At 57.2% G+C, this 14819-nt stretch overlaps 1 protein-coding gene across 4 annotated transcripts in view; it reads right to left on the bottom strand.

The window, feature by feature from the left end:
* Nucleotides 1–4386: 4386 nt before the first annotated feature.
* The window catches only part of MRC2 (mannose receptor C type 2), a 55581-nt gene continuing 45148 nt past the window's right edge, over nt 4387–14819 (bottom strand). For 2 of the 4 annotated variants that reach the window (XM_036836519.1, XM_036836516.1), the window contains 17 exons: nt 13768–13870; nt 13364–13502; nt 13216–13251; nt 12796–12956; nt 12641–12708; nt 11822–11922; nt 11384–11520; nt 8949–9063; nt 8665–8828; nt 8388–8496; nt 7617–7855; nt 7309–7477; nt 7065–7214; nt 6627–6746; nt 6258–6437; nt 5771–5797; nt 4387–5658 (listed from right to left, as the gene is read on the bottom strand). In XM_036836519.1, coding sequence (XP_036692414.1) covers nt 5435–5658; nt 5771–5797; nt 6258–6437; nt 6627–6746; nt 7065–7214; nt 7309–7477; nt 7617–7855; nt 8388–8496; nt 8665–8828; nt 8949–9063; nt 11384–11520; nt 11822–11922; nt 12641–12708; nt 12796–12956; nt 13216–13251; nt 13364–13502; nt 13768–13870 — 2242 coding nt within the window. In that variant the 3' untranslated portion in view covers nt 4387–5434. The remainder of the gene's footprint in view (nt 5659–5770; nt 5798–6257; nt 6438–6626; nt 6747–7064; nt 7215–7308; nt 7478–7616; nt 7856–8387; nt 8497–8664; nt 8829–8948; nt 9064–11383; nt 11521–11821; nt 11923–12640; nt 12709–12795; nt 12957–13215; nt 13252–13363; nt 13503–13767; nt 13871–14819) is intronic. The other 2 variants (XM_036836518.1, XM_036836517.1) reach the window with 2 other exon arrangements.

Genomic DNA, 14819 nt, shown 5'->3' on the forward strand with positions numbered 1-14819 from the left:
CACAGATGAAGGGCATGGCGGCAGCAACCAGCTAGAATGGGGTTGCTGGGCAGGGGAGCTGGGGAGGCCCCAGGCCAGGTCAGGGAGCTGAGGGTCCACACATAGGCAGCAGGGAGCCACCAAAAGCCACCAACCCAGGCAGGTGAGATGAAGAAGAGCCGGCAGGAGGAGAGAGAGGAGAGCACGCTGTTGCTGCAGTGCCTGGGGGTGAGTTGACTCCCACTGGGGAGGTGAGTGTGAGCTTTAAAATATCCATAATAGTGTAAATGTCTAGTATATGCACCAAGCCCCCACTTCATTTCTATGCATACTGCACAATTCTCCGTTTTTTTGGCTGCACCACGCTGCACGTCAGTCCCCGACCAGGGCTCGAACCCATGCCCCCTGCGGTGGAAGCGCAGAGTCTCAACCACTGGACCGCCAGGGAAGTCCCCGTTCTATGCAAGGCTATGCATAGTATCCCGCAGTCCACCCCCAGCCCAGGTACCCAGGTATCCCTCCCCCACTGATATCCCTTCCCTCGGGAAGGGAGGCCCTAGAAGAAGGAAAGGAAAGAGGCCACTCAGCCCTTATACTCAAAATAGGCTTCTGAAACTCGGCAGAGATGTCTCAGATTGAGACAAAGTTCTTGAGCCTGACTGTAAGATCACAGAGGGGTTCTCTCCAGTTGCCCGCCCCCCGACCTTTTTATAGAGCAGGGAGGGTGGAGGAGAAGTAGCATTGCAGGTCCTTCCCCTCTCTGTGCCTCTGTTTTCTCTTCTGTAAAGGGGGACAGCAGCACCCAGCTGACGATGTGTTGAGAGGATAAAATGAGTTAATTCATGGTAAGAATTAGTTAGAACAAGTCCCAGAGAGAGATACAGACGGGCCTCCCTGCATAAGCTAGCAGGGCCATGCAATGACTGAGGGCCAGATCCCCAGACACCCCACAGGACCTCAGAACTTAGAGGTGCTGGGCAGGAAAGAAAAAAAAGCCAACTGGACTAGAAAACCTGAGCTGACCAGGATTTCCCTGAAATGGCTAAAACTACAGTCCTGCCATCAGCCAATATCAGAAGCCAGTTAATTTTTTGCATTGACTGCCAGCAACGAATCCACTTCAAGGGGGACATGCCTGCTTGCTGCTTCGCCCCTTTCCTTTCTCCAGGGCTGGCATCCCGCCTGCTTTTCTGGACAAGGATTCAGATCTGCAGCTGCAGCAGGTCGATTCTGGGGGGAGTCAAGTCTGAAGTCAGCCTTCCCTGGGCCTCTTGGCAGCCCTGACCCCTGAGATAAAGGCCTGAACATCTGGGCACTTTCATCTCATGCTGGTCTTGCTTGAGGCCCCTCCATGTTCCCTCCATCTCCTTTCCCTTTCCTCCCCCTTCCTGCCTGCCTTTCTTGGGGTTCTCCCTCCAGAGGCAATTCTTTACCTTGTCCCTGCAACAGACTCCAGCCCTCGTGCTCGAGGCAGCTTGGCAGGGCCCGGCCAGCCCCGTTCCAGGAGAGCCATGTGATGTGGCTGGCCGACTCCTCAGCCCGCGGCCTTGCAGCACTGCCCGCTGGGCCAGGCCAGCTCTGCCAGGACACCTGGGAGGAAGCCATCTCTGGCTTGACAAGGAGAGGTTGTGAGAACGCCTGACACCGTTCTCTGGAGAGCAGCCCGTTCGCCCATTCATTCATGGATTCAGTGAGCTGTCACGGCATCCAGGTGGCCAGAGCTGAGCCGGTTTAGCCCCGCAAGTGCAGGTTGGGCTCAGTGCCTGGGATACGGTGCCCTTCGCCCAGGCCTCTGGGGCTGGGTCTCAAGGCATCAAAGATGGAATGCAGAGGAGGTGCTTAACGCTTATTACATCGAAATGAGCAGAAAGGAGTTTCTGCCACGTACTTTAGCAGAACCAGCACTGGCCTGGGGCCAGAGGCAGATGGCCCCGGGCCCAGAGCCTTCCTCCTGTCCTACAGACAGAGAGCTGCCCGGAGTCCCCCTGCCCTCCTCTGAGCAGGCAGGAGCCCCCAAGCAGAACAAGGTCTACGGGGAGCCCCCAGGTGCATGCGAAACTGTCTGAAATGCTTTTGGGTGGGATTCAGGGCTCTGGTGAGGATTAAAGCCACCCGAGGGAAGGAGAGAGGAGTAGGGACAGGTATTTCTGGAGTGATTTAAACCTCTGGACACGCACCAGCTACTGGCCTCACTATTTGGGTTCTCACTCTCTCAGCTGCCCCTCCCACCCAGAGCCCGTGCCCCTGCCTTCACCCCTGGGCTTTTCTTCTCTCTCAGGGCAAGGGTCAGCTGCCAGCTTCCCAGGGGGCTTCTGCCCAGCGTGGCTCCCTGCAGCCTGGAGAGGCGACCTTTGAGCTGTGGCTAATGGCAGGGCACTTAACTCACAAAGGGAGCTGTTCCCCAGTTTGGGAAGCTAATCACTTCAGGGTGAAGTGGATTAATCATTCAGGACCCAGGGACTTCCCTGGTGGTCCAGTGGTTAAGACTTCACTTTCCAATGCAGGGGGTGCAGGTTCAATCCCTGGTGGGGGAACTAGGGTCCCACATGCCTCGTGGGCAAAAAACCGAAACATAAACCAGAAGCAATATTGTAACAAATTCAATAAAGACTTTAAAAAGGGTCCACATTTAAAAAAAAAAAATCATTGGGGCTTCCCTGGTGGCATGGTGGTTGAGAATCCGCCTGCCAATGCAGGGGACACAGGTTCGAGCCCTGGTCCGGGAAGATCCCACATGCCGCGGAGCAACTAAGCCCGTGCGCCACAACTACTGAGCCTGCATGCCGCAACTATTGAAGCCCGCGCACCTCGAGCCCGTGCCCCGCAATGAGCAGCTACCGCAATGAGAAGCCCGCCCACTGCAACGAAGGATAGCCCCCGCTCGCCGCAACTAGAGAAAGCCCGCGCGCAGCAGTGAAGACCCAATGCAGCCCTCCAAAACAAATAAATTTATTTAAAAAAAAAAACATTAAGGACCCACCACAGGATTGGGGCTCCCTCCCTGAAGCTGACCAGGCCCCTCCATGTTTCCGGCTGCTGCTGCAGAGACCGAAGAGCTGGATGGAGGAGGGCCTCGGCCTTGGCCTCAGAAAACTCAGGAGCTCACAAACCCTCCCCTCAGGGCTCCCCGACTCAGGAAATGGCACCCCGTTTACCCTGCTGTCCAGCCCAAAAGCTTTGGACTTCTCAATGTGTATCTTTTTATATCATTTGGGTTTAGGCTTTGAATAATGTGACAGTATTACCTATTCAGAAAAATCAGAAACTTGTTTTTAAAAATCACGAACAAGGCAAAACGCACGTGCACGCATGCGCACAGAATCTCACCATTTGCCGCAGTCCTGATTCAAAGCACCATCTGAAAAGGTCAGACTAGCTGTTCCCACTGACTTCCTGCTCTGCTTAACATCCACACTCCCTACCACTGCCCTCAAGGCCTCGGGCAATGAGGCCCCGCCACGCTCCCCTGCCCCCCGTTCCAGCCAGCCCGGCTTCCCTGCTGGTCCTCGGAAGCAGCAGGGACCGTACAGCAGCCGCCCTGCTCTTCCCCTGCCAAGGAGCCGGCCTGTGTGCACCACCCCTCACCTCCTTCAGGTCCCAGCCTCACTGCCTCCGGTGAGATCCTCCCCAGCCACCCCGTCCAAACTGGCCCTCACCCACCCACCTCGGCCTGTGTTAGGCCTCCTCACGGCACCTAGCGTGACCGGGCATGGTTGACCAACCTGGGCTGGCAGGGCCTTCTCTCTGTTCGTGGCTCTGTCTCCAGCTCAAACACCCTGAATCATCGGGTAGGTGAGTGAAGGTGGGCGGGAGGGAGGTCCTGTGATCCACTCCCCTGCCTCCTGGCGGTTCCAGAGCCCATGCTCCCCAGGGACGAAGGTGCACTCGCTTTCTCGAAGCTCAAGTGCAGGTCTGACGGCTGCCTTGGAAGGATGGTGGTGCGCGGCCCCCACCCCTGGCTGACCTGGGCGCCTCACACGCTCCCCTGGGAGCTGCAGCCCAGAAACAGCAGTAACAGCTGACGTTTATGGGGCAATTACTGCACGAGCTCGAAGGCGCCGACTGCTTTGCACAGGTGATCTCATTTAATCCTCAAACATCCTTAAAGGAACCCTAGGAGATGCGTCCTATTCTCCCGTCTTACACACTGAAAGGTGAGCCAAGTTGCCCAAGCTTGCACTGCTGTCCAGCAGCTCCAGAGCCCTCAACCCTCACACATATCCCCAGGAACAGACAGAAGGGTGTGGTCCCGGGGCCCCGAGATAGAGGCAAAATGGATGCAAGCCCCCCAAAATGACATTTATCTTGAAAAGATATGAAGGACAAGGCTCACAGCAGGACAGAGCAGGAACCCTTCTCTCTCAAGCCTCTTAAAGGTGTTTTATTTGTTTGCTTTTCTTTTTTCTCTTTTTTAAAACAATAATGGCACATTAAAAAAATTAAGAACTACAAAAAAGGACCATGTCTTCGAGTCCATGTTCACATTGTCCTGGGTTGTGGCACCAGGACTGGTGATTCCTGCTGGGATTCCGGCCTCTTGGAAAGGTGCTGGGTGGGTCGGCTCCACCCGCATGGGGCCACTCGGGGGACTCAGGCGCTCTTCTTCTGGGCCCCACTAGAGGGCGTCCCTGGGCTCTCGCTTCTGAGGCCCCCAGGACCCTGGCCAAACACCTCCTCTCTCTCCAAACTAGAGCCAGGAGCTGGAAACGTTAGGGAACTTACTTTGGTCCCCACAGGGGACTCTTTAGGGACACAGCCCTCCCCCGACCGGCAGGAGATGACACCCCAGCCCAGCCTGGTCACCCCCAGGAGGTCAGGGTGTCTCTCCCCTGTCCTGTCTCCAGCCCAGCTGACGCCACAGTGATGCCCTTGTTCTCCGTCCCGGCCCAGGCCCTCCTGCCATGTCCCATGGCCACCCCAGCAGGCACAGGAGTGACAAATGCTCGGCCCCCTCAGCCGACCCCCACCAAGAGCAAGAGGGCTGCCCAAACCCCAGGGCCCTGGCTCAGAAGGGAGGGCTGGGTGACAAGGGGGGCAGGGAGGGAAAGGAGCTGGCGTGAGGGGCTCAGAGCTGAGGCTGCCGGAGAAGGAGAGAAGCAACAGAGGCCGGCTGAGGGCTCGGGGAGGCGCCTCAGACTCTGCAGTGAGAAGCAGGTCCCGGGGCATGGGGCACAGGCCTGGGCAGGCGGGCCTGGGGAGGAAGAGGCAGAAAGAGGCTCCCGTCCTGCCTCTGGTTACCGTGGGGGCACAGGCCTGGGTGACAAGACCTTAAGAGCCCCCCCAAAGGGAAACGCCACGCTGCACTCAGCCAGGTCTCAGCCCAGCCCTCGTGGGAGGGAGGGACCCCACCAGCCCAGGCCCTGCCAGCCCCAGCTCCCCCAGCAGCTCCCAAGGGCACCCCTCCGTGGGCCGACGGGACTGTAGCTGGTGGGGGGCCCCGCCCACGCCCTTGGCTCTACTCCTGCTGTTCGTTCATCTCCATGTCGGACACCAGGATGTTCTTCTCAGTGGCCTCGCCGGGGCCGGAGGAGCTGCGGCTGTAGCGGGCGCCCTCGAAAGCCCCACGCTCGACGCTCTGTCGCCGCCGGTAGAGGATCAGGGCCGCGGTCAGCAGGGCCAGCAGCAGGAGCACCGCCATCAGCACCACCACCAGGGCCGCAGGGTTCCCCGGGAGCGCTGCTGCAGCAAGAAGAAGCCTCGCTCAGCGGCCCCGCTACGGCCACCCACTGCCCAGAAGGAGGGGGGGCGGGGGAGGAGGAGAGGGCTAGTCTCCGCCCTGCCTGTGACTCACCTGATGGGGAGAAGCTGCTCTCCTCAGCTGCGGCAGAGGAGGGACCAGTTAATAACAGTGGCAGTAATAATATGATAATTATAAGCAAACATGTAAGAACATTTTCTGCAGGCCCAGACACTTCATTTGCTCATTTAATCCTCTTATAGGTACTCTTATTGCCCCCATTTTACATATGTGTAAACTGAGGCCACAGAGTTTGAATGACTTACCCAAGGTCACAGAGTTGGCAAATGGTTTGGCCTGGGCTTGAACCCCATCCCTGCCTTTAACCACTACAAAATGACGGGTTTGCTGTCTAGTTTGGAAATGTGCAGGAAGGCCCCGTCCTACAGACTAATTAATCCCAGGGGAAGGCCCCAGGCCTGTCTGTTTATCCTCTCCCATCCACTGCACTGCCTGCAGAACGAGAAGCAGTCGGGGCCCCACCCAGCACCAGATGCCTGGGGGTGGCAGGAGGCCGCGGGTGTGCCTGCCAGGCGCTCACCTCGAGGGAGCTTGCAGACCACACCCATGGTGATGTTGGTGCAGGTGCCTGGGCGCCACAGCCCGCTGCTGCTCTGGATCCAGTAGCAGCTGTTGTGGCTCAGCATGCTGGGGCCCAGGCCCGGGGGCCCCCAGTTGGAGTAGTTCACAGCTGTGTTGTCCTGCCAGACCAGGGTACCTCCTGTGGGAAGAAGGCACTGAGGGGGCGTTGCGGGGGCGGGTAACAAACTGGAGCAGGTGGGAGAGAGCAGGCCTGTTCTAGAACCAACTCCCACCTTCCTCAGGTCCTCACCTCCACCAAGCCCCGGTGGAGGGCATCGCCCCTGCCGCCTGAGGCCTCCCCCTCCTGATCCTATACACAGGGACCCACCTTTGGGGTTGAAGTTCATGCCCAGCCAGGCGCCCCGACTCTGGCCCTCAGAGCTCTGCAGATGCTCCCAGACAAACACGTTCTCCATCTCATCCAGGATGGACAGGACCACCCCACCCTCTGGACACAAAGGAGGCTCACGTCAGGGCAGACGGGTCTCCCCGGGGTAGCAGAGCCCCCCAGAGAGGCCCCCGCCCTCTTCCCTGGCAGCCAGAGGAGAGGATGGCGTGGAGTCGTGCGTGGATGGAAGGGGGTTATAGTCACACACGTTATGTCACGGGTGGTCTGTGCGTATTGCAACATGAGGGGCACTTATGTGTGAGTGCTGCCGACAGGTAGACCGCAGCACGGGGACTGCATTCACAGGGTCTTTGAGTGTCCACGAGAGGGGTCGCCACCTGGAATGCCCACATATGGCCTCTCGCCCGCCCGGCCCACCTCTCTGGCAGCGCTGCAGCGCCTCCTTGTGGCCCAGCAGCAGCTCCATGTGGAAGGAGTAGCAGTGCTCCCGGAAGGGAATCCAGGCTGAGTCCGCCAGCCCCTGGGGACAGCTGCCGTGGTAGCTTATTCTTCGGGGAGGAGGGGGCCCTATGGGGGTGCAGGATTGAGAAAGTGGCCCAGGGTCCTCCCAGGGTCGGCCTACCCCCGGCCCACCCCTCGGCCCCAGCGGGTGGGCACTCACCTCCGTTAACTCCACACACAGCCCCCTGCAACTTGGTGTCACAGCTGGTGGTGCGCCAGGCCCCATCCATGTCCACGTAGGCGCAGCCCCCCGGGTACTGGGGCTCCCAGTCCTGCCAGCTCACATAGCTCAGCGGCTCCTCAGAGACCCAGGAGTACCGCCGGGAGCCCTGGGCACAGACAGCCATCAGGGTGGGAGGAAGGGGACCAGCCGGGGCGGGGGGGTGTGTTGGGGGGGAGCAGGTAAGGCACGGGGTTAGGAGGAGGCAGGGAGGGAAATCAGGGGAGTGGGCCCAGCCTGGTGCCCACCTCCTCACTGGCCAGCCCGATCCAGAGTGGCGTGCGCAGCCCTCGGGCAGCCTGCGTGAGGAAGGCCTGGGTGTAGGGGTCGGGCACGTGCGCCAGGCTGGCGTTGCGGCTCTCACACAGCAGGAGGGCGTCGTGCCAGCGCAGCGGCTTCTGCAGCAGCCGGAAGGTGCCGTTGAGGTAGGAGAGCTCAGTGCCCGGGGCAGGGAGCGATGCTGCTGGGCATGGGCTCAGGGAGGGGTCTACAGGGAAGGGGGCAGGGCTCAGGCCGGGCTCTGCCCCCATCACCCCATCCCCAGGCATGAGGCCGGGAGGGGGGAGCGCCGGACATCAGGCAGAGACCAACTCTCCTCTGGGCACAGTGCTTGACTCAGTGTCAGTCACTGCTGTTATTAATAACAATACGTTCTCACTAATAAAGGGGTGAGCAATCTAAAGCTCAACCATGAATCTAGGGCAGAGGGACCCCTGCACGGAGCTGCAGGAGCCTCAGACACAGAACCTCAGGGCCCCTGCCACCAGGCATGCCCAGTGTCTAGCTCTCCCTGGTCAGCCCTGCAAACCGCAAACCTTCCTCCTGAGACCCCTTGGTGCTCACTGCCTGTCCCTCTGATCGGCGCCTGGCCTTTCTGCCCATCTGCTTTCCAAGCAGACTCGACTCTGCGGGTGGCCCCAGGGGCCCTCTGAAGTCAGGGACCATGTCCCATTCCTCCTGGCACGGCCCAGGGAATCCAGTCCTGGGCTGGGGTTTCCAGGCTCCCCGGTGACACGTACCTGTGCCCTTCTGGCAGATGAAGCCGTGTGTCTCCTCCACGCAGCTCCGATCGTCCCAGCGGCCAGTGAAGTGAGCTGAGGGGCTGTGCAGGACCACCGCACAGCTGGTCTGGGGGGAAGGAGCTGCTCAGGGGAGCCCCGGCAGCTGCCCGCTTGTGCCACTGCCCCCAGAAGGCTGTACTATGAGCAAGGAGGCTGGAAGGGGGTCCCCAGGCAAGCACTGCAGGGCAGGGTGGGGGTGGAGGGCAAAGGAGAGAGTGGGGAGGGGCCTCCTCACCGGTATGTTGCCGCTGGGAGCAGGGCTAGGGCCAGAGGGCTCCCCAGGGGCCCAGTTGGTGTACCGAAGAGGCTCCTGCTCCACCCACTGGAAGTCCCTCTGCGAGGCGTGGAGGCCAATCCAAAGGTCAAAGGTCACATTGGGCAGGCTGGCTGTGATGAATGCTACAGTCCCCCCAGAAGAGAGAGTGATGAGCGACAGGGCGGCCCCCTCCTCGCTCTGCTCTAGCCCTCTGGGGGGACGGTGTCAGAGGATCACGGGGCCTCCCCATGGGCTGGCCCTACCTTGCTCTAAGGGGTTTGCAATGGTGACCAGTTGGGCCTCTTGCTGCTCACAGGAGAACTGTGCCTCCGACCACTTCACCCGGTCCTGGGGGTCCTGGCCCTGGATTCGGAAACACTGTGGGGCGGAGGGGGAGGCATGGCATCCTGCTCCACCCCCCTGTCCCACACACCCAGAAACTCCGCTGCGGACCCCTCGGCCGCAGGCCCTGGGGGAGGCTTGGGGGCTGTGAGAGAAAAACACGAGAACCAGGACATCTGGGTCTCCTTGACCAAGGCTCCGGCACCCTCTCAACCGGGCACAGCGGATTCACATACACTTGCCCACACTCTGGGGAATTTTTAAGTGGGAAGATTTCTCGGGGCCACCAAATGCTCTACCACTTATGACAGCACCGCCTGGGCCATGCCTGGGGACAAGGTCTGTCTGGCTCTCAGCTTCGCACACTCCAAAGGCTTTTGACAGAGTTACTGTATCATTACAATGATGCTAACAAATTAAGAAAGGGACCAATTACATATATAAAATATATTTTGTTTTAAATTAGGTGGAAGAAGTCATAATAAGCTTTTGGAAAAATTTAATGACATGGGGATATGCTGAAAATATAATACTGAGAAAGAAAAGTTGACTACAAAATTGTGTTATTTAGTATAATCTCAATTACATGGAAAAAGTCAGGAAGTGGAGTAACAAATATTGATAGTGGTCATCTCTGGAGAGTATGGATGAGTTTTAGTTTCATTTTTTTCTGTTTTTTTCCCCAAGATGTTAATAACACACATCTTACTCTTTTTTTTTTTTTTTTTAACGCAGAAAAGGTGTAATATTTGCTTGGATATTCTGAAGACAGTGAGAGCTCCACGACACTATGGGTGGGCTGCAAGCCAATGTATGACAAAGATTTATGGATTATGTTATCTAGTGTTAACTAATCTAATCCTCACAGTAGGGGTTAAGTGGTCTTACAATGTCCTGCAAAGAAGGCATGGATCGAAGCTCATACTAACGATGACAGCGCAAACCACAAGGAAACAGCGCCCTTCTCTTTCCCTTCTCTTTCTGGGGTAAGCGCTTTCAGACACTAGGTAAAAACAATGAAGGTCTAATCAGGTCTGATGAATGAGCCCCAGGGTCAGGAAGTAACCACTTTTGGAAAGAAACTCACACCCTAGAGGGAACATTTTGAAAACGTATTTAGATGCATATCCATTCTAATTCATTTTATTGTCTCAAACTTTCCTAGCTGCACACTCAAAACACTTGGGAAGAGAATTTTCTAAATGTTGTTTTTAAAAAATCTTCCAAGGATTTTTTTTTTAAACTCTCTTGATCAGCTCTTCTGATTAGTTTATAAGGCAGATTCGTTTAAATGCAGAAACTGACCAATTTTTAAACAAAAACCTTTGTTTAATTGGTAGGACTGGAAAATAGGGAGAAGGACTTAGAAAGCCCAGCCAATGATGGATGACCTTTTTTCATCTTGATCTATTTGTCTTCGCGAGGTAATCTTTTCGTCTACAACAACCATTCAATCCATGTTTTAAAATAATTTGAATTTCAGGGAACTTCCCTGGTGGTCCAGTGGTTAAGATTCTGTGCTTCCAATGCAGGGGACGTGGGTTCGATCCCTGATCGGGAAACTAAAATGCCACATGGCCGGGAGGGGGGGGGGAAGAATTGAACTTCAAACAAGACCTGTGAAGTCTGAATCACAAAAAGTGTCAAACTAAGATTTTTTCAAATAATGAAGTATATGCAATCACTTTGCTCTTATCAAAATTATTTAAATAGTAATAATTATTATAATTGATAAATTTTGAGTGAGCACAAAAATATTTTCATACCACTAAAAGGAAAATTTTGAAAAATTAAAAATACTATTTAAAAATCTCTAGCTCATGTTTTATATTGTTTTGTTCTTGTGTATATTTAACTATATATGACGTCAGTCACGTTAGTATGGAAGTAAATATATATTTACTTACATACACACATGTAATGCACACATACGTACGCTGTATGTTAAACATTTTAATAGGAGTTCATTATCAAGATGTTTGGGGACTTCCCTGGCAGTCCAATGGTTAAGACTCTGCGTTCCCAATGTCGGGGGCACGGGTTTGATCCCTGGTCGGGGAACTAAGATCTCGCAGGCTGCACTGTGCCTCCAAAAAAAAAAAAGACAACAACAAGCAGATGTTTGGCGACCAGGGATCTAGGAAACTCACCAAACTATATGGGCAACCTCATTACCTGGTGAATGAGAAGGTGTTACTACGCTGAGTTAGTTTCCAAGGAGTCTGGCCCTGGCACTGGGGCCATGCAGAAGAGAGGGTGGTGGGTACAGGCAGGAGGCCATGACTTGGATGCTGCCAAAGGGCGAGGACTCCGGAGGCTCAGCCTTCGCCTTGGGTGCCCCCTCTCCCCCTCCTACCTTGCTGAGGAACTGGCTCCAGCCCGGGGGGCAGCCGCCTGTGGGTGGTGGGTCTGGGGGTTGCTGCTCTCTGGTAATGTTGCTGCGCTTGCAGATGTAGGGCAAGGCTGTCATGCACCTCTGGTCCCCCCACTCCTCTGCAGGAAGAGAAGAGCAGTCACCCCAAGGGCAGGGCATGGCTGCCGGCACCCTGGCCTCATGCCCTGAGAGGAGGTGGGGCTGGGGCTCAGGTCCCTGTGTCCAGCTCTGAACTCAAGTCCTCTGTGGCTGCTGGATCACAGGGACAGGCCCTCCCCTCTCTGGGTCTAGCCCTTCTTGGGTTGTGGGGACAGGGAGAATGAGAAGAGACCTAGGGCCCCTGCGCAGGCTCACCTCACTGCCCCCAACACCGACCCTCCCCTCAGCTTCTGCACTCTCTCTGCCCCACCTTGCGCTCACCTCGGCTGGCCATCATGTACACGCACTTCTTGTCCTTGCCGATGGGCCGAGGCTTGCCGGGTGCCCAGGAGATGAAGTTTATAACGGAACCATCTGTCCATCTGCAATGGCACCGAGCAGGGATGACTGCAGCACTGGGCACCGTGCTCCCCTGTATGCAGCAATGAGGGGGCAGGGACCAGGGCCCAACACCAGGGGCTCAGTGGCTGTAGGCTGAGGAGTGGGGCTACTGAGCTCAGTGCAGCTAGAACCCAAGGACCTGGCGCCTCCAGGTAAGGGCCAGCCTTCCTGGGCATCCATTTCTCTAACTAGAAAAGAAGTGTAAGGATCCCAGAGCAGGGGTCCAAGGGCAGAGCTATGCTCAGACACCCACGTGCTCCTCCTGGTCCTTCCATGCCTCACGCATGGTAGGTGGGCCCTGAATACAAAGAGGCCCCTCTGGACCATCCTATGTTCTTGCCCATGTCCTGAGGGGACCTTATTCATGAGTGACCCCAGCATAATATGAGCTGCCATTATTTAGTGCCCGATAATGTGCTGGATGCCATGCTAAGGATTCACATACCTCATTTCTAATCCTCACAATGATCCTACCAGGCAGGCCTCGTTTCATTTTCAGGTGAGACAACCGAGGCCCAGAAAGGTTAAGTCACTTGCTCAAGGCCACACAGCCAGTGGAGGGCAGGGCTGGATTCAAATCCAAATCTGTCTGTCTCTGTATGCTGTGCCGCCTGCCTACCTCCAGCCTGGATTGAGGCTCGCCATCCACGCATGCGCCCCGCTGCCCATCCGCACCCGCTGCCCCGCCAGGGCTCCCACCTGAAGCGCCCGTCGCTCTCTGAAGTATGCAGGCCGATCCACCAGTGCTGCTCTTGGCCCCGAGAAAACTAGGGGAAGCCGGGCAGGCAGGTGAGGGTTGGCAGGCCCTCTCCCTGGCTCCCGGGCCTGCCCTCCCTGCTCGCTAGCCTGCCCACCTTCTGCAGGTTGTGCCCCAGGAAGTCCAGCTCCGCCTGGCTGTGCACGGAGACCAGCTCGGCCAGGAACCACGTGCAGATGCGCTGCGCCTGCGCCCACGTGGAGTGGTGCTCGAAGAACTTATACTCGGCCTCCTGGAAACGCAGCCATTCCCGCCGGCCTGCGGGGGCGGAAGGGGCGTGGGGATGGAGGCCAGGCTGGGGCTGCCTGCCCGCCCAGCCCAAGGAGGACAAGGCGGGTCCAGGGCAGCCAAGGCAGGCGGGCCTGCGAGCCCATCCGACCTGGGCCAGTAGGGTGCCCCCATCACCTTTCCCTCGGCTCAAACCCCTAAGGCCCTTCGTTCTGTCCCGGCCAGGCCCTGCCCAGGAGGTGACGCCCCTTCCCCACTCCAGGCCGCCGTGGGGAGCGGGGTGCCTCACCTTGTGGGCTGCCGTCAGGCTCCCGCACGTCCGTGCCTATGGGGACAACAGGGACAGAGACGCTGCAGAGAAAAGAGACCCTCCCCTGGACCCCCGCCCCCTCCGCCCTTCGTCCCATGCCCGGTCCGCCAGCGCCGCCCCACCCAACCTCGAGGGATCTTGCAGATCCAGTCCAACTGCGTCTCGCACTGCATGGCTACCCACTGCAGGGAGGCCAGGTCGAGCACTGCACAGCCCCGGATGTCGTCATCGTCGTGCCGGCTCCGGTCGAAATTGTGGTAAGAGAACTGATGAGGTCGGAAGCGGAGAGGGGTTTCAGGCACCAGGCGCAGGCTGCACCGACCCCCAGAACAGACCAACCAGAGGCCTGGCATAAGCTAGGAACCCCCAACCTGGGCTAGACGGTCCCCACCCCCTTTCCCTTACCTGCCAGCTCTGGCCAGAGGCGCTGCCTCTACTAAACCTCGCGCACCTCCGAAAGACCACGCCCACACCCAAACCTCGCCCGCCCAGGCTCCGCCCACCTGCCCCGCCTCCTCCAGGCCCCCTCACCCCTAGTCCATCGCTCCAGCGCCAGCTCTGCCCCGCTCCGGGGTCTCGACGGTTCAGGCCGATCCAGAACCAGTGCTGCTCGTGGATCTCGGGCTCTGACTCACTTTAGCACAACCCGGGGGTGAAGACAGAAGACATGGGGATGAGAGTTATAGGGGCCCCTTGCGGTTGTGACCTGGGCAGTCCCAAGGACCTGGGGCCTCTCGACCTGGGCTTCACACTCACCAGGCAAAACACTGTTGGGGCCACCCTTAAAAAGCTCTCCCCAAAGAGAACTGGGCTAGCTGGACCAGGCGCCCCGCTCACGGCGGGCAGGTGGCCTGGCTCCCTTCCCTTGCTTCCCTTTGGGTGGGGTTTGCCCTGCCAGCAAGACTGCAGGCTTTCACTTTAGGCAGCCGATGGGGACGGTGCATAGACCTGGGGACGCAGAATCAGATACACCTGGATTCCAGTCCTGGGTCACCCAGGGACCAGCTCTGACCTTGGGTAAATAACCCAACCTCTCTGGGCTTCCCTGGTGGCGCAGTGGTTGAGAATCTGCCTGCCAATGCAGAGAATACGGGTTCGAGCCCTGGTCTGGGAAGATTCCACATGCCACGGAGCAACTGGGCCCGTGAGCCACAATTACTGAGCCTGCGCGTCTGGAGCCTGTGCTCCGCAACAAGAGAGGCCGCGATAGTGAGAGGCCCGCGCACCGCGATGAAGAATGGCCCCCACTTGCCACAACTAGAGAAAGCCCTCACACAGAAACAAAGACCCAACACAGCCATAAAAATAAATAAATAAATAAACCCAAAGTTAAAAAAAAAAATTTTTTTAAATAACCCAACCTCTCTAACAGCCCACAAGGGATAATGTCTACTTAGTAGGATTGAGAAGAGTCTTGAATGTGGATTAAATGTTTAGTGCAGTACCTGGTACATGGTGAGAAGCAACTGACATGAGCTATTATAATTACTAGTCAAATAATGTAATTGTGCTGTTTGCTGGGAGGAGATATCCCTGGAATTAAGATGTCAGGAAGCCTGGATCCATTTGGATTTTTCCCAAGG

Source organism: Balaenoptera musculus, chromosome 20, assembly GCF_009873245.2.
Source record: "Balaenoptera musculus isolate JJ_BM4_2016_0621 chromosome 20, mBalMus1.pri.v3, whole genome shotgun sequence".
NCBI classification, from domain to species: Eukaryota; Metazoa; Chordata; class Mammalia; order Artiodactyla; family Balaenopteridae; genus Balaenoptera; species Balaenoptera musculus.